The sequence below is a fragment of the Sceloporus undulatus genome, unplaced genomic scaffold, assembly GCF_019175285.1.
Source record: "Sceloporus undulatus isolate JIND9_A2432 ecotype Alabama unplaced genomic scaffold, SceUnd_v1.1 scaffold_22, whole genome shotgun sequence".
Taxonomy (NCBI): Eukaryota; Metazoa; Chordata; class Lepidosauria; order Squamata; family Phrynosomatidae; genus Sceloporus; species Sceloporus undulatus.
In genome coordinates, this window is record NW_024802944.1 from 1,134,977 (window position 1) to 1,154,199 (window position 19,223).

Consider the following 19,223-nt stretch of genomic DNA (forward strand, 5'->3'; position numbering starts at 1 on the left):
GTTCACTTCAGGGTTATCATAAGTCAGAAACAAGTTGAAGGTACACAACAACAATATGAAGTCCACCAGCACATATAGAATACAGTACACCCACGTCATACAAGGGCACACTTTACGCGGCTTTCAGCATATGCTGAAAGCCATGTGGGGAGAAGGTATGGCGCGTCCCACAGGGGCTCGAGTATAGCCAGTATTTGCTTTACGTGGGGGAATCCGGAATGGATCCCTCGTGTAAATTAAGGGTGGAATGTATTTTAAAGAATGTAAACAATAGATCTTTATGATCTCCAGCTTCACGGCAAAAAGGAATCTTTGATCAGTGCCGAGCACTGTTCTGCTTTTACTGACGTAGTACTCCAGTAATTTACTGATGGAAACTTGAACAGTATTTGGGCTAATAGCTTTTTCCACTTTCCCCCCTGTGGCCTTAAAGATTACCAACTTATTTTTTTAAATGTACAGGTACAACTGAGAGTTTGATTAAACAGAGGTGAAGTTCAAGTGTTCAGGGACACATTCATTTAGAAATAAAGCTGTGTAGTATTATGACAAAATAAAATCCATACATGCTTAACATAAGCAAAAGCAAACAAACAAGGGGTTTGCAGTACTGGAGCCCTCCCTCCAGTCCATCTGCCTTGGTCCTGGCCTCAGAGGGAGAGAATAACTGCTGGACCTGATCCCCTCCCTCCTTCACCATTCCCTGCTCCTTTTGTGTCGTGTCTTTTAGACTGTAAGCCTGAGGGCAGGGAACCGTCTATTATCCCCTCTGTTATAAACCACTCGGATTCCCAGTGATTGGGCGGTATATAAATAAATCCTATTATTATTATTATTATTATTATTATTATTATTATTATTGCACATGTCAAGAGGCCCAAAGCCATCAGCTGCACTAGAGCTGTATTCAGTTAGTAATCTAACACTATTGTAGGATGCCTTAAAATTAAATATTTTTTTGTCTCAGCTACTGTTCATCTCAACCATCTTTATTTATATTTAATAAACTTATATCATTCATGAAACTTCTTCTTCTAACAGATGTCTTTATTGGAACACAACTTTTAAAAAATATCCTATAGATGAGATCCCTTACCTATGGGACATTCTGGTGGTGGCGGCGGGGTCCAACAATTTTTTTTAACGCAAAATTAGATAACAAGGTATTTTTAAAAACTTACCAACCTGAAATCCTAATTTCACTGAATAGTTGTTCCTTGAATATGCGCTCTTCCATTGGGCAAAGGCTCCCCCTTCTGGACTAACATTGTCACTGATGTGTCTACTGAAATGGCCTCCACCACATAGTCAAAGTATTTAACTTAAATGTGGAAAAACCAGAATTCAGGAAAAAAATATTTTAAACTACAACTCCCACAAGCCTTCAATATGTATGGCCAATGGCCATTCCCCCTGAGAGATTTCTGGGAATGATTTTTCTAGTATGTTAAAAACAAAATGTTTTGACATTTAAAGGCATAAAAAATTAATTTTTTTATTTACATTGCTAATATATTTTACAACTTTGTTTCTTAGTTTAGGAAACACATTAAGATGATAGCCTCAATGAGGCCAATGAGCATTTTCTCTGAAATATCTGTTTTGCTCTTTTTACACCAAATCCTGATGTAAAGCCTATAATTATTCCATGGCAACCATGAACATAGTACAATCAGGACTTGATACAGGAACTAGAGAAAGACTTTTGTCGTTCCATCAAAGGATTATGTTTTCTGAGATGCCATGAGCACCAAGCCCACCAAAAAATGCTGAAGCTAACTAAATTCATGTTCAGTTCTGTGAATGGCAGCTGCTTCACTGCTATGGAAAACAGTATCCTCGACATGGGCCATTCCTATTTTGAGATTACATACCCTGGCAATCTGCAGATTATGCCTGCTCAGAGGCATTGTTTGTCACAGTTCCTGGTGCTTTAGTGGATCCTGATGTTTCAACAGTTCTTGGAGCCTGCTTTGGGAGACGAATAGGTACATAGACATTGGAAGCACAGTGTTCCTTAAGGTATTCACCACCTTTTTCTTCATAATCCTTCCTAGTAATCCAGCCTTCTTCATGGTTCATGTACTGTAAGGCCCACTCCCGAGCACCATACCATGCATCTAGAACAGGATTTGAAGCAAGATGTACCTACATGACAGCAAAACAAACACGGTCTGATTAGTGTAGTGAAAGTGGATGTAACAGAACCAGAATGGTAACACAAGAGTAAAGCTGATGTAGTACAACCAGCTCAAAAACGATTTCAGATGACCTGTTTCTTACTATCTTATTCTTAGCCTTTTCTTCTCAAAATGTCCCCATCCTGGGGTTATGCAAAGTGACAGATAGAGATAAAGAACTAAATCTAATTGTTAATACCAGCTTCAGTAGACACATTGAAACAATGGGTAAGTCAACAGCTTTGTAAATTCTATTGATTCAGTGGTCTATTTTAGTTTAAGACTAACAACTGGATTTAGGTCAAAGCCTGTATCCATTTATCCTGGTCCCTTTCTTATGAGATAGTTTCTCTAGACAAATGTCTGATGACATTATATGCCAACATAAATGTTTGTATTTTCTGAAGGATTTAATGAACTGTTTTTATTTTTGCTCTGGCATGTTAATTTTCTTATTTTACTAGTTGTACACACTAGGCTTCTTTTTTTGTTATTGTGATTATGTCAGCTGCTTTGGATGCTGGTAAATGGGACAAAGGAGTATGTTTTAAACAAGTAAGAAAAAGCACAAAATCCAACCCCTATTTGTCATTACAATTTCGAAAATGTAAAAGCCTTCCTGGATCAAACCAAAGATCCATGCAGTCCACGACCTTGTTTCCCCATAGAAGCCAACCAGATGTACTATATGCAAATGGAAGAAAAGCAGTAACTTTCCCGAACTACACCTTCTCAATAGGTTTATGCAACAGCATACCATCTCTAACTACAGAGGTCAAATGTTTGTCACTATTTTAGTCAGAGCAGGGAAAAATTGCTTTCTTGTACTACAACTTCCAGAACCTCCCAGCTGCCTGGCCACTGGCCATACTAGCTGACAGATATTGAGAGTTGTAGTCCAAAAATGTAATACAGTCAGCCCTCCTCATAGGCGGGCTTGCCTTGCATGGCTTTGAGCTTCCGTAGAAGGCAAGCCCCATTAGAAGCATTGAGGTGCGTACCTGCCTCATTATTTCCTCTGGGACTTGAGCATACTCTCATTTCCCCATATGCGGGGGAGTCTGAGATGGGTTTTTATGCCTGCCAGTACCCTCTTACCAACACACCCCCCCCCAAAATCTGGCAGTAATATTTTTTAGTATCAACATTGGGAGGATACTGAAGAAGGGCTGGAGAAACCCAGTCCTTCGAGTTCAGTTGCAATAACATGGCTGCAGTAAACAATGCAATCAAGTTTGAGCTGGGAAAGAATGGGATACTATGTAGCTGGTATAACTGTAGCTGTGTGTGCCCTCTAAACAACAGGCAAGGAAAGAGCAGGTAGCTCCAGAATACCTTGCTGAACAGGAGAAGAGAGAGGAAAAGGGAGGGTGGATAAGTCTGCTTCATCAGCTATTCCCAGCATATTTAAAAAAGCATAGGCCTGTAGGTCTAGCCACAAAAATGGAAATCATAAGAAAAGTGAAGACTGGTGAAAAAAAAAAGTCATCCCTGGATGCATTTGGAAGAAGTTTTCAAGTAACCTCTAGAAGGTTCAAAATATTTTTCTTCATTTATGAAAGGCTTATTTGAGTTGTTTCTTGTCACAAGTGCATACTTTTAGCTTCAAATAAAACATTTGCTGAAACAAGTTGTGCTGCTCTTTTTTGGGTGCAGGAATCTATGCCTAGTTTTTCCATGTTATTCCTACCCCTATTACCAAATTTGCTGTTGAAGAAGTAATGCCCAAGAATATGTCTAGTTCATTAACAGAGGTATCACTGTACTTTTAGCCTTTTTTACAGCCAAATCTTGGAGAGTGGAATCCTTCAGGTTCCCATAGGAAGCTTATGCATTCTTCCAATCCAGCAGTTGGCCCACCCTGTCTTTTAACTTTTCCTCCTTTGTCTAACAGGGGAAAATAAGTTACTCCTATCTTTGTTTCAGATTAATCACAGATTAGACTGGTGTCTGAAGCTGAAACTATGATTGCCCTTAATTACGTTTATTGAAATAAGCAAGCATCAAACTATAGTTTTTAAGCCATGTTTTGAGGGTGGATTGTTTCAATTATAGTTAAAATTAACCACAATTTGTAAGGCCTGGATGACATGGCAGGGGGCAATGAAAGTAAAACTGAAGCACAAGCTCAAAAGTGAATGAGAAAGGAGAAACCTTACAATTTAGTATTATACCTGAACTAGCTCAACATCTGTCCATAGATGGCTGTATTCTGGTGGTGTATCGAATTAATTAAAAAGTCTCACAACAGCATTGCATATATGACATTGGCCGGTTACAAACCGGCATTTGGGACGTCTGGAGGATGTCCTATTTTAAAAAAGGGGCGTCTCTTCTAGACGCCCCTGGGCCTAATACGGACTGTGTCCGTACGCGTCGCGTCCTTTGTGACGTAGCGAGTGCGCCCCTGGCGCCTTGCTACGTCGCAAACGCAACTCCAAAAGAAGCTCCATTTTGGAGCTTCTTTTTCGGTCCGCAGGGGAGCCGCGCCGTGTGGAGGCTCCGGCTCCCCCGCGGACTAACCGGCGGTGGCGGCAGACCGCCGCAAAGCGGCGGTTTGTATCCCGCCAATGTTCCACTAATATCGGCATGCACAATATTTAGATAGACTATACAGCCACTGCCTTGCTAACACCAATACGACACCTGAAAAGATGATTGGAATGGTCTCATTTCAAGCAGTTCCTTGTGTATTCTGGCTTTCATTCCAGGATACATCATGTTGCCACCAGTAAGGAAGACATTTTGGACAAGCTTTTCCTGCTGCTCTTTAGGGTACCTAAAAATAAAATTTAAAAATTAGCCACTACAATCTCCAGCTCCTAGCAGCACTTCACCAACCTGAAAACAATTAGTTGAAATTTGATCTCATATAAGCAAATATTTAATTCTACTAACATGATGAACTAGTACATACTAGTCCTAAGAGGAAAAAAAACTCTAATGTAAAAATAGGCTATATAATAGCTTCAGTGCTGCACATATACCTCTTCTCTCTCTCCTCCTTTTGAAAGAGGTAGGACAGCATACAAGTCTGAGGCTCACTGCAACTGCCATGGTCATGGTTTAGTGTTATGGCTGAATGTTACCACTTTGTGGTACACATTTTAATAAGGATTCACACAGAGACACAAGGGCCTAGTATGGAAGTTATCTCCCTATACTTCTTTAATTTTTTTTCTGGATGTGTCCTGCCTTATGCACTGTGCTCAACGCAGTGGACAAAATGTATAACCATGCAGTGTCCTATGCAACATATAAATTATGGTTTCTCCAAATTCCTTTAAATGTGAGCTGCAATGCAATCTTTCTCTTTCTCTTTTTAATAAGGATAGGAAGATCATTCCTTTATATTCTATAGAACAATCTGAAAATGTAGTAGCAAATATTGTTTGAAGGCATTCTGTCTCTTCCTAAACAATTGGCAGTTCAACACAAACCTGTCCAGGACAAACTGCATGGTTTCAGCTATCCCAGCCTGCTCTTCTCCAATCAAGGATGGCTGGAACAGAATTTCAGGAACTCGGATTCTTTCTGTGCCAAGAAAGAGTTGATGGTATTCCGCCAGGTTAAATACAGGCTGCAAAGACACCAAAAGATTCAGAAGAGGGCTTTTCTACAAAACATCTGTTCTACTTTGGATCTTATTGTAAAAATGTTGCATATGTGGATCAAACTATGTGTTGCTCTTATCCAAAAAGACTTCACATTTTCAGTGTTTTCTATTCGTAGCCTTTCAGTATGGCTGCAACAGGAGATTTCTTTGGTGACGTGAGACTGCTAGCCATTTAGCTTTTTCTCTTCCATAAGTGTTTTCTTTTCCTCAGTGTCCATTCCACCTTGTCATTAAACATTATAACTGCTTCTATTTGGTGTTTTCCTTGTTTCCTACTATCATGCACAGGTTTGGGGGCAGGGACAATGATTTTTAATTTTTTGTGTTGTGCAGCCTATAGTTTACAAGAAGGTAACTGTACACTACCTCTGAGTATTCCTTGCCTAAGAAATTCACGGGATTGCCTTAAGTAGACAGGCAATGTGAGGCACATACACACATATATCTCTAATAAGAAATGTTTAGTGCATTATAAATAATCTCTGCAAGACATCATTTGTATCAAACATGATTAACACAACATGCAAATGCTTCGGGGTACATCTTTCCCATTCTGAATTCCTCTAAGGACCACTCAGGCACTTAACTGCTTCAGTTATGATACATAAATGAAATGTTTATGTATAGCGGGAACAATATCACTAAATAATTGTATTTAGTGCCAGTGTGATGTAGTGATTTAAGGACTGGACTACTACTCTGGAAATCAGGGTTCGATTCCCGCTTGGCTATGGAAACCTACTGGGTGAGTCACACACTCAGCCCCAGAAAACTCTGTGATGAGATCACCTTAGGATGGCCATAGGTTGGAAACAACTTACGACAACAACTAATGTACAACTGAAACCATCTGCATCTAGAGCAAAGATGAGGGACTTTTTGACCCTAAAGGCCACAATCCCCCGTGCCTTAACTTTCTGAGGGCTGCATACCCATCACAGGTGGCTCATCCTGCAAAAAATGGATGTTCCATCCATTCTTTCATGCTATGTGTGCATGCATCACTCCATGATGAGATTCAAACACAGAAAAAAAAATTGCCCACCCCAGCAATTATACTTGGCAAAAAGCCACCATTCAGAAGGTTTATCTTCCCCATCCACTCCCTGCAATTAGGCATCACCTGCTTTCACTCCAAAATAAGCAACAGACCATAACTTTAAGTAGGGCACCAGGGAATATGGGTGGTCAAGGACAGGAAGCCCTATGGGCTGCAGATGACCCATGGGCTACTGGTTTCCACCCATGGCCCCAAGCAGTGGTTTCAAAACTTGGGTCCTACATTCTGTCCTTCAGATCACAGAATACCCAGCTAGCATGGCCATGCAAAGGGATTGTGGGAATGGCAATCCAACAATATGAAGACTAAGGCCCCAAACAGACTGGCAATAAGCACCAGCTTGGGGGTGGCGTGGGGGAGTGGCATTTAGATGATGATGATATATTTATTTATTTATTTATATCCCGCCCTTCAGCCCTAATGGCTCTCAGGGCGGCTTACATTTATTATTTTAACCAGACAGTTCCCTGCCCGAAGGCTTACAATCTAAAAGACACAACACAAAAGGAGAAGGAATGGTGAGGGAGGAGGGGATCAGGTCCAGCATTCTTCTCTCCCTCTGAGGCCTGGACCAAGGCAGATGGACCAGAGGGAGGACTCTGCTTCTTCCAGGCAGACAGTTGGAGCTCGCCTGCCCCCTCTCTCCCTTCAAGATGGTGGCTGAAGGGAGGGCTTGACTTCTTCCAGGCAAGGCAGTTGGAGCTCGCCTGCCCCTCTCTCTTCCTTCAAGATGGTGGCTGAAGGGAGCGCTAGTCTTCTTCCAGGCCAGGCAGTTGGAGCTCGCCTGCCCCTCTCTCTACCTTCAAGATGGTGGCTGAAGGGAGGGCTAGTCTTCTTCCAGGCAAGGCAGTTGGAGCTCGCCTGCCCCTCTCTCTCCCTTCCAGATGGTGGCTGAAGGGAGGGCTTATTGTTCTTTCAGGCAAGGCAATTGGAGCTCGCCTGCCCCTCTCTCTCCCTTCAAGATGGTGGCTGAAGGGAGGGCTAGATGATGATGATAATAAAATTTATTTGTATTCTGCTTTTTCACAAAGGAATCAAAGCAGATTCCAACAGTATAAAAAAAAATCAAACAATTAAAAATTACAATGATGCCTGCCTCAACGTGAGCCCCCAAGCCAGTGGCACATCACCTGCCCGACCAGATGACGGGCAGCATTGTGATGCTCCGGCAGTGTAGCAATTATACACTGCACGTCATAGGAGTGCTTCAAAGCGGCAGCGGCAACTAAAAGGGGACACATTTGCTGGCTCATAAAGGAACGGCATTTTGCCACCTCTTTTTGAGCTGGCAAATAGCCAGACTGGGGCCATGGTGTGCTGTTTTGGCCCTAAGTGACTATATAGATACTTTGTAGCCTTGAAAGTATGTTCATATAAAGACAAACCTGAACTGTAGTGACCGGCTTTTCTGCTTCAGGTTGCTCTTCAGCAAATAAAGGCTCAAATTCATTAATGCTTTCCACATCTTCTATGGATTGTTCACCGCCCAATGGATCCAAATCAGGAATCTTAGAAAAAATGGACCACAGGTTATTCCAGTAAACAGGAAAGCTACACAAGCTAACAAGGATAAATTATCCCTTCCTACTAGTTGATAGCATTCAGTTCCAAAAAGAGGCAAATATTTTTAAAATTCTCACCAAGTTCACTTGAACTTATTATACCTTACTGAGTTGGCTTAAGAAAGAAACATTTCCAGTCTAACTTACATGGTCCAAAGTGGCATCATTCCACATTTAAAAAAAATGTATAAGATTAATTTTCAAGCTGCCTCAAACTTGGTACATGTACAGAATCACCAACTGTGGCTATCAAACATTTTATTCTGTACCATGTTGGTGTGAGCCTGGAAAATAAATATTTGCTGGCTAAATAAATGTTCTGAATAGTTGTTGTTTTTATGGTGGGTTTTTGTTGGAAAATTGCTACTTTCACGCTGCAGTATTTTTAAAGTAATTATTATTCCTCCAAAGGGCCACAAAAACCAGGCTGCTAAAATGAAAGAATATGTATTACCTCTCAGTTCATTGTGGGTTAAAGGCATCATCATGTTAGAATATGATGTTAGCAACATCGAGGACTGCCTGAAGGAAGAGGCCCCTCCCTCTTCAACTGTCATCTCGGCCTCAGAGGGAGCCATCAGGCAGACCCAGCAACATCGGGGACTGCCTGAGAGCTGGTGGAGGACTACTTCTGCCGCTGCCCCCCCCCCATGTCACCTGGGAAGAAGCTCCCCAGAACTGCGGAGGACTGTCTTGCCGCTGTGGTGGCTTTTTACCAGGGAGGAGGGGTCAGTGAGAGAGGGGTGTTTTTATGTATTCTTAATTGTTTTATTGATATTTGCTGTGAACCGCCCTGATCTATGGAAGGGCGGTATAAAAATAATAAATTTATTTATTATTTATTTATTATTAATATTATTTATAAAGTGTGGTTTCATACGCAAAGTAAACTACTTTACTTGGTGCTATAATGCTAGGCTTTGGGATTTTAAGCCAAGGATTTCCTTTGGCAACCATAAACCAAATGTGCTATTTTTAACTATGGAAAAAAAAGGAAATTTACACAACTTAAAAGTAAAAGGTTACATAAAGATAAGATTAATAAGGATAAGAAGACCATTCCTTTATATTCTCTAGAACAAACTGAAAATGTAGTAGCAAATATTATTATTCTTCTGCCTGCAAGTAAAACGTATCCTCCAAAAATCATTTCTTAAAAGATGCACGGACTTTCAGTATATTGTCCTCTTTGCCCTCTTGCAAAAAGGATGCACATTTGCCATCAACAATACCTACTATGAAAACCCTAAGCTGAAAATGTGATGTATAATGCTATTAGTTAGTTAGGAAGGGACAATTAATCCTTGTTAGCTTGTGTGGTGATGTATAATGTACTTCTACACACATTCATTTGTGCCCTCACACAATCCTCCTTTCTATTCTGCTTGTTGTTGTTATCAGTCTTCAAGTTGTCACCAACTTACAGCGAGCCTAAGGTGAACCTTTCATGGTGTTTTCTTGGCAAGATTTGCTTAGACAAGGATTGCCTTTCCCTGAGGCTGAGAGCATGTGATTTGCCCAAGGACATCCAGTGGATTTCATGGCCAAACCCAGAATTGAACCCTGGTTTCCAGAGTTGTCAGCCTTTATGGTTGAGTGTGAAGTGGGCAATGATCATCAACCTTAAGAAATGATATTGACTGTAGATAGGAGGATTAAACAGAATCATGTACTGCAATCAGACTTGGAATCAAAATTGAACCTGGGGTATTTTATGAAACTAAGGGGTGAGATAACACAGGCCACTGATACAGGTTTACTTATCTCACTATTCCAGCAACTGATGGATTTATTTATTATATTTTTCCCAGGACTGACGCTCTGAGGGGCTTCACAGCATTAAAAACAGTACAATTAAAAACATTTTTTAAAAGTACATTAAAAAGGAATTAAATTATTACAGTATTAAAACATAGTTATTAAAAGAATAAAACATATTTTAAAAATATAAAACAATAAGTAAGAGGGGGAAAAACTGTAACAAATTTTTAAAATGGTCCAACATCCCAGCCTGTCCTTATAGCAATTCCTTAAATGCCTGTGTGAACAGGTAGGTCTTCACCTGCCGGTGGAAGGCCATCAAGGAGGGAGTCATTCTGATCTCCATGGGCAAGGAGTTCCAGAGTCTAGGTGCAGCCATCGAGAAGGCCCTCTCTTGCATCCCAACCAACCATGTTTGTGATGGTGATGGGATGGAGAGAAGGGCCTCTCCAGAGGATCTCAGAGTCTGGGCCGGTTCATACCAGGAGAAAAGATCTGCCAAATAGTGTGCCAAATAGATTTACCCAAACCTTTCTTTTTAAAAACAGTTCCTGCTTCCAAAACCTGTAACTCCAACTGGGGAAATGCTTGGTGTAATGAGGAGTACGAAAGATTGAAAAGACAGATGACAAAATATTTAAGTGCTTTTAGAACCGCTAAATTCTTGACTCTGGCCTTATACTTGAAAGCAAAGATCAAAAATAATATTTGTATTATATTTTCATAATGGCTGTTTGCTAGTTACAATAAAATTATGACTGAGAAAAGAAAAATAAAGGTTTTCCTGAATTTCATTAGTGTGACAGTTCTACTAAAAATAAGGGGGGGGGGGACAGGTTTTATACTAGCTCTGCAGCAGCAGGACAGAGAAAGATGATCACACTTTCTCAACCTGGTTCAACCATAGCAGCAACAGTTTTCTCAGACTGCTCAGTTTCTGGGGCAAACAGTTCACAGGAATTCATGATTTGTCTTTGGCACAAACATATGGATCATGTTTGTAATTTTCCTGTTAGTATTTCAAACTACTACCAGTAAATATGTCTGGTAATGAAAAAACAGTTTTTTTTTTTTTTTTTTTGACAGGGAACAAGAAATGTTAGGTAAAGATGGTGCAAGCCAAAAAGGAGCTGGGAAAGTCTGCTAGCATATTTCAACTTCAACAGCCTTCATCTTTCCATCACTTCCTTCAAACAAATTACAGTTAACCAGGAATGGACAAAGTGCACTCCTAAAGATATTGCTGACCCACACCTCCAAGAATCCGCTGGCTATACTGGTTAGGTCTGATAAGCAGATCTTCCTCACCTCTAATTTAAACTCTAAGCATGTCACTATTTTCCCACAATTTCCAAAAAAATTTTTTGGGGGGTGACTGCTAATAAGATCAGGGATCAACATGTAAATATTTTCCATATTTATTTATTTATTTACTTTTACAGGGGAGGGTGCATCTCTTGAAGTTTTTTTTAAAGAAACCTTTTGCAAGCCTCAAGATTCCTGTGAACATGATACTTCCCTCTTGTTTTTCAGCGACCTCTTTTTGGCTACAATCCTGTCATGCTTTATCAGCTGATTTTTCTATTACACAAGTAAGGATGGCAAAACAAAGGATGCAGCAGCAGCAGGAGACAGCAGTAGATAGGTCTGCATGCAATGGTAGGACAGTCCTTATGACAAAATGTTGAAACTGCTTCACATGCATTTGTGCTTATGTGTTGAAAGTAAAAATGTAAAAGCATTGTGGTACCTCTGGCTTGCTATCCACAACATCCACTTCGACACTAGCTTCTGCCTGTAGGATTTTCTGTTTGGTTTGTTCAATGACCAAACTCAGTTTGTGGATGTAAGACTGAAGTTCCTCAGCAGAGTCCATGTTAAGTTCCACCAAAGCTTTGTGATACTGATCCATCTGACCATCTTCCAACAGTTCCTATACACAAAGTATAAAAGACTGCAAGTGCTATAAATGGGTCTTAGAAGCAAATCTTATTATCATTAGGGGTCATAAATGCTAAATTCAAATTGATCCAAACCACAGCAGACCTACTGGACCAACAGAATTTACGTATTAACTTATTATTCAGCAACCAGTTCAGTGGCAGGGTGGGAAATGCTGCCTTTTCGTCGGCCAAAAAAGAACAGATTTTATCTGTTTCTTTTGCAGCTGGCTTCAAGGCAGATTGGGCCACAGCGTGTGTTTGCCACAGCCTCAATCCTGCCCATCGGTTTCTCCCCAATAAAGTTTTTTTAAAAGCATACAACCCATAAAAAGCTCCCTGAAACCAATTATTCATTAAAAGCTTGTTTGAATAAAAAGGTATTTTCCTACCAGGAAAGGAAAGCAGAGAAGGAGCCAGCTTAGCTTTCCATGAAAGGGAATTCAACAGAATGGGAGCTACCACTGAGAAGGCTCTCTCCCATGTCCTCATCAGAGGGGTTTGTGATGGTGGCAGGAGAAAGAGAAAACCCCTCCCTTGAACATCTTAGTACTCTGGCAGGATCATATAGGGAATTTTTCACGTAGTTTGAACCTAAGAATTCTCCCTACAGCTTCTCTTTGTTCAGTTCCCATAAACCAGAAGTGCAACGCACACACTGTACAGAGTTACCTGAACATAAAGCAGTCTGTCCAACCTCTCTTGATCAAGCTGAAGTTTTTCCTCTCGCCGGCGAGCATTAAGCTCTTGAAGGCGTCGAAGCTGCTGTTGCCGCCTCTCCTGCTTCTCTTCAGATGTGAGAGTGCTCCCCAGGAGTTTATTTGAAAAAGGCAGCTGCATCTTATGCACATTGTTTTCATAATATTCAGGTGATCTCCACTTCTGCATTTCTGGTCAAGTTTTTGAAAGCACAACAGTGAGTTTTTCCCCTCTACGCATTAATGCTTCTGGAAATATCTACTTAAGCAAATTAAGGGGGAAACCTTACTTCTTTTGCCCACTATTATTGCTAATATTTTCAAGAGAATTTGCCATTTGAGAATAATTAACAGCATTTAACAGAAAGCTCTCCATCCACTTGTAGTAAGGAGAGGGTTTATACTCATGATTTTTCTTCCAAAGTGGCTATGCCATAAAATACATATTAGCTAATAGAACCACTAAAAGCCAATTTCTGGTTCAGATTAAAAACACACGGCTCCAAGAGAGAATCTAGAATCATGAAAGGATACAAAAAGGATACAGCAATGAGACTTGTTGGAAGTGTGCAACACAGCAGAAAATAGACTTAACTATTATCTCCATGAAACAGTCTTAACAAAACCAGTTGTTGACCAAAATCCAGTCTATTCAGCCCTTCTTTGACATAAAGAGTTGGCTCTAGACAAGCTGGATTTAGGTCCCATTGAAATCAAGCCATAACTAAATTTGTCCCATTGAGTTCAGTGGAAACCAAGCTCAATTAAAGCTGTCTAGACTGGACCCATTGTGCTTTGCTACTTTACTAGTTATAAGTGTACACATGCTTTTACAAATTAGTTAGTATTCCCAATGATTCTGGGGGCTAGCCTAGCAAATCTGTTGCGTTGAATAATACAAACCTGATGAGCTACTTTCAGATTAAATTCCCATTTTTAGTCATGGTTAAGGTTAGACATGCATTATTGTTAAGGTTACTGTTTGTTTTTATTTTTTTTAATTCAGTTTATAAATAACATAAATATATGTCTAAAACAGAGACAGTATAAAATACAGTTCACAACTAAACATAATAAAATACAGTACTGATAACTATTCAATTGTTAAACAGGTTTGCACTAAAAAGGATTTTCCTTACAAACGATTGCCCTTTATGTTGGACTTCTATTTAAATAAATAAGAAGCAGGCTCGCTTTTCACAGCATCTGCCCCTACTTTCCGTACTTTGACCATATTTGTTCATTAATCCATGGCACACCATATCTTACACTCTCCTGAGTCATTTATGTCAAAGAATGGTGGTTGTATGTTCTTCCCATTTAAACCTCATTGGCAGACACCAATAAATTGATCATCACTTCAGTAATGCTTTAATAAAACTAAATTTCCTTCTTAATAGAATGGGATTACTGATGTTCAATTTGTTTAAAATTCATATTCAGTAATGGCCAGTCCAAAAATATCTATCTTGGAAAGCTTACAATACCAGCAATTATAATTACATTCTGTCCAAACTAAGCTAAGCCTATACTGTATATAATAAGATCTCAGTGAAACGGGATTTCTCTCTTTTTTTAAAAAAAACCCTATAAATTTAATGCAGATTTCTGGTGTAGTATTTGTTTCAGAACTCATCCGATAACACTAATGAACACTTGTCAATATATTTCAAGCAAACCTAGATTAATTAAATAACTAACTGATTTCTATCAATATGCTCATCAGTAACACGTGATTAAAATGCTGTACTATTTCTAAATAAGGAGTATCATTTCAATAACCTACCAAATCATCTCTAACAGTGATATGGTGAAATGCAAAGCAATGAAATTTCATCATTATTTTTTAAAATTTGTTCCATCCTTTAATATTTCTCATTTCAAACATGAAATAGAAAATAAAGGTGCCTGGCAGCCTCTGATATCAGTGCTTACCGTCTTTGTAATCTTCTGCAACATAGCTGTGTTCATGAAGTATTTCTTCTACGCGGCTGAGAGTGATGGCAGCGAAATGCCCGGGGTATTTTAGCTGTAGAAGACGCTGAAGGTACAGAGCAGCCTGGCACCCTCCAATATTTATACGCTTACAGTTTCTAGCATCCAACCTACCAGTCGACAAGAACAAACATCAGGGACAGCCTGAAGGAAGAGGCTCCTCCCTCTTTTAACTGTCATCTTGGCCTCAGAGGGAGCGATCAGGCAGACCCAGCAACATTGGGGACTGCCTGAAGGACGAGACTTCTCCCTCCTTTAACTGTCACCTTGTATTTGTATTGTATTCAATTTTTACTGTACACCGCTATGATCATTGCAGAATAGCGGGCTATAAATAAAACTTATTATTATTATTATTATTATTATTATTATTATTATTATTATTAAACAAAAGTGAATGTGTATGACTTAGGAAAAGGTAGTTCATTGGACTCTTCATATCAGAGATTGAAAGTAACAAAGAATCATGAAGGCTTTCAAGAATCGTAATTTTGACTCCGTTTCCCTTTGCTTGTACAGGTTGAATAGCTGTTATCCAAAATACTTGGGACCAGGAATGTTTGGGGTTTTGGAATACCTGTATTTGCAAATATGTACATAATGAGTTGTCTTGGAGATGGGACCCACGTCTAAACACAAATTTCATTTATGTTTACATTATATAACATATGCTTAAGGTATTTTATGCAATATATTTTTAATATGTTTGTGCATGAAATAAAGTTTGCATACACTGAACTATCAGAATGCAAAGGTGTCACTGTCTCAGCAACCGATGAAAAGGTTTGGGGTTTTGGGATATTTTGGGTTTCAGAACGCCAGATAAGGGAGATTTAACCTGTAATACTTTAATATCCAGTTGGGCACAGTATAGCTTTCTGAGCTGAAGGCAAAAGCAACTTGGACAACGGTGAATGAACGTTGCATCACAACCAGCCATTCCAATGGTCTTGAACACTCTTCTGCCACTGTAACCTAACGCAAAGCTTAGCCATCTTGCTTCTGCCCTGGAAGAAACCGCTTGGGGTCCTTTTCTCTCTCCCTTCTCCCTTTAACTCACACTCTGCCTCTTCCTCCTCCTTCTTACTCCCAGAAGCCCAAATCTGCTTGACACTTAAACATTTCCTGGAACTGGGTAAAGCACACTGTTGTAATTAGCAACAATAATAAAAGCCACCCAGAGGCCAAAGAAAACCAGAAGGGTTACTACTGCGCTCTGGTCCCAAACACACTGCAGAAATAATCCAGTTTGAGACCGCTTTAACTGCCCAACTGCTCAATGCCAGTGAGTTCTGTGAGAGATTTAGCCTTCCCTGTCAGAGATAGCTCTGGTGCCACAATGAAGCTCAATCCCCAGGACTCTCTATCACTGAGACAGAGCAGTTAAAGCCGTCTCAAACTGGATTATTTCTGCAGTGCAGCATCGTCTCTAGCATTTGAAATAAACCACCCGTCAAAGCTACCTGAATGGATCCTCTCCCAGGCCCAGAATAGCAGCCAGGCTATACACACACACAATCTGTAACACACCACCACACAGCCTCACAACAGCCACCGGACTCACCTGCCATCCAGGACTGGCAGGATGTGGGTGCACTGATACCCGGAGGAGAGGACGAGGCCGCTGCTGGGCCAGCCTTGCCTCTGGTTGTGGCGGAAGCTGAAGAGGCTGTCCACGCCGTAAGAGGCCTTTGGCACTTGGTAGCATTCAAAGAGCAGCTCCGACATCATTTGCCTGGAATAGAGCGGGTTGCAGACGGCTTCTGTCACCACAATTGGATGGTCGACGCGGCCCTAAACGAAGGTGGGAGTGAGGCAGAGTCAAACACACGAGGAGCCAAAGCGCTGCCAAACCGGGTTATTCCTCCCGTGCGGACGCAGCCCAGCCCGCCCCATCCTGGCCCACCTGCTGCGAGGCGAGTCCGAGGCGCTGGAAGCCGTGGTCGAAGAGCAGCTCCTGCAGCTCCATCTGGACGGGGACGTTGCGGTCGAAGGGCGAGCGGAGGAGCCAGCGGAGGGGCTCGGGGCTGCCCAGGTCGTTGCCCACCTGGGTCTCGGGCCCGGCCCCTCCTCGGGCGCCTCGGCTCCGGGCCACCAGCGAGCGGAAGCGCAGCAGAGGCTCCCCGGGCACCGAGGCGTCCGAAGAGGCCCAGCCCAGCCGCAGCTGGAAGGAGCCGTTGTCCAGCACCAAAGGCGCCGGGGATGGCAAGCGCACTCCCGGCAGGGCCTCTAGCGTCGGGTCCGGGTCCCAGCGGGCATCCCGAAAAGGGAAGACCCCGCCGCCGCCGGTGGCCGCCATCGCCTGGCAACGCTCCCTCGCTTGGGCTTCCGGTCCCTCCGCTTGGACTTCCGGCCGGAAACCAAAGGCCGCGCTCGAAAGTTCCGCCCTTTTCTTGTCAGAGAGAGAATGGTCCCCAAACTGTGGCCTGTAAGAGATTCTGGACTTCAGCTCCCAGAAGCCTCAGCCATGTTGCCCAAGAGTGTAGGATTCTGGGAGATGAAGTCCAAAATCTCTTACAGGCCACAGTTCAACGGTCGTCCCCAAAGTGTGCTCTTTAAGTGATTTTGGACTTCAGTTCCCAGAAGCCTCAGCCACGTTGGCCAATAGTCTGGGATTCTGGGAGCTGAAGTCCAAAGTCTCTTAAAGAGCACAGTTTGGGGGGCCTGGTGGCGCAGTGGTTAAAGGCCAGTGCTGCAGCCACTCACTCTTAAACCACAATGAAGTCAAAGATACAGTCGTGTTAGTCTGTAGAATCATTACATTATGTAGAGAGATGTTGTAGCACCTTTGAGTCTAACTGAAAGAAAGATGCATCTGAGGAAGTAGACTGAAGCCTAGGAAAGCTCATGCTGCCACTTTCAGTTAGTCTCAAAGATGCTACAACACCTCTCAAACCACAAGATTGTGCAAACATGTAAGGTTAGCTGTGTTGGCCATTTCACAAATCCAAACAAAAACCCATCAGTGATACCTTTATTGGCCAAGCGAAATGCACAAAATACTTGCTGCAAGCTTTCGAAGATCCATGGGCTTCTTCATCACGCAAGATGTTACAAACCAAACAGGAGGAAAAAACAACTGGAGATATTAGTCAGATGCCTACATTTTGCTTTAGTCCTTGGTTCTTCAAATTTTTTCAGATTGCAGCTCTTTGATCTCTCAGTACAGTCGGCCCTCCTTATCTGGGATTTCTTATCCACAGATTCAAGCATCCATACATTGAAAATATTTTTAAAAAATTATGAATTCCAAATAGCAAACCTTGATTTAACTTTTTATATAAGGTAAACCATTTTTCTATGCCATTATATTTAATGGGACTTGAGCATCCATGGATGTTGTTATCCATGGGGGGTCCTGGAACCAAACCTCATTGGATAACAAGGACCCACTGTATTGGCTGTACTGACTGTGGATGAATCTACAGTATACAAACAATGCAGTTTGACACCACTTTAAGTGCTGTAGCTCCATCCAATGGGATCCTAGGATTTGTGGTTTTACAAGGTCTAGACTTCTTTGCCAAGTGCCAGTGCCTCACAAAACTATGATTCCTAAGATTCTGTAGGATTGAGCCATGGCAGCTAAAGTGGTATCAAACTGCATTCTTTCTACAATATAGATGTACTCTGTGATGGAATCTGCAGTCCACAACATCTGGGGTGTGTGTAAAATAATCCCCACTTTTAATGTATGGGGTTAGATTGTTCAAGAGGAATTCTAGGTAAAAGCTCCACCTTAACTCAGCCTTGTGCATAGGGGTTTTAACCAAGGAAAATACACACATACCATTTACCATAAAGACAACCATCACTCATATACATCAAAACAAAAACAATGCAACCTGCAACCAACAACAATGTGAAGAAAACAAGCCAAAACATGAGAATGGCTGCCACATCTTTCCCTGTCATATGGTACAAGCAGTTGCTTCTCCTTCTCCTGTCACATCCCTACAGTTTGTTAGATGTGCAAACCAGCCTCTTCTTTGCCTATAAGCTCGGGCAATATATATAGAACCAAAAGTCCCCATGACATCTAGTCCTATTATTTATTTAGGGCTCATGACCCTTTTACTAACATGGTAACACCATGTTGGCAGCAGTTTTAAAAGCTGCTACTTCTTCAGCATGTGAAGATAATCACGCACCTTATATTAAAGCAGGTTTATGCTCCCGGAAGCCTCCCGGAAGTGGGAATCAGTTGTAAGACAAGGCACATGCTCCCCACATGCCTTGTTCTTAATACAAAGTATGTGGGGGGTGGGGAAAGTATTACTGTTGCATCAGCGACAGAGCAGCAATGTGAAACAAAAAGACAGCTCACTACCCAAATTCAGAAGTGGCTTGATCTAACAGCTTATGTCTGAAGCCAGCTTTACTTCCCCTCTTCCTGGAAAAGTTGCTCACC

The 19,223-nt window shown here is 41.5% G+C and overlaps 1 protein-coding gene across 1 annotated transcript; it reads right to left on the reverse strand.

The window, feature by feature from the left end:
* Positions 1-1,469: 1,469 nt before the first annotated feature.
* On the reverse strand, positions 1,470-17,138 carry LOC121917518 (actin-related protein 5). The gene is made up of 9 exons (XM_042443553.1): positions 16,719-17,138; positions 16,377-16,606; positions 14,753-14,922; positions 12,792-13,009; positions 11,930-12,112; positions 8,242-8,364; positions 5,621-5,760; positions 4,827-4,959; positions 1,470-2,148 (listed from the first exon to the last, which is right to left on the reverse strand). Exons 1-9 carry the CDS (start codon positions 17,109-17,111, stop codon positions 1,891-1,893), a joined length of 1,848 nt encoding a protein of 615 aa, XP_042299487.1. The 5' UTR covers positions 17,112-17,138; the 3' UTR covers positions 1,470-1,890.
* Positions 17,139-19,223: the final 2,085 nt, after the last annotated feature.

What these genes read in the sequence shown, in the direction of transcription:
- LOC121917518 (XM_042443553.1), bottom strand. Translation starts at nt 17,111, where the DNA reads ATGGCGGCCACCGGCGGCGGCGGGGTCTTCCCTTTTCGGGATGCCCGC. An exon ending in TCGGACTCGCCTCGCAGCAG is followed by an intron (nt 16,607 to 16,718) that starts GTGGGCCAGGAT and finishes ACCTTCGTTTAG; the next exon opens with GGCCGCGTCGACCATCCAAT. An exon ending in CATTCCAATCATCTTTTCAG is followed by an intron (nt 2,149 to 4,826) that starts GTGTCGTATTGG and finishes GCTGTCATGTAG; the next exon opens with GTACATCTTGCTTCAAATCC.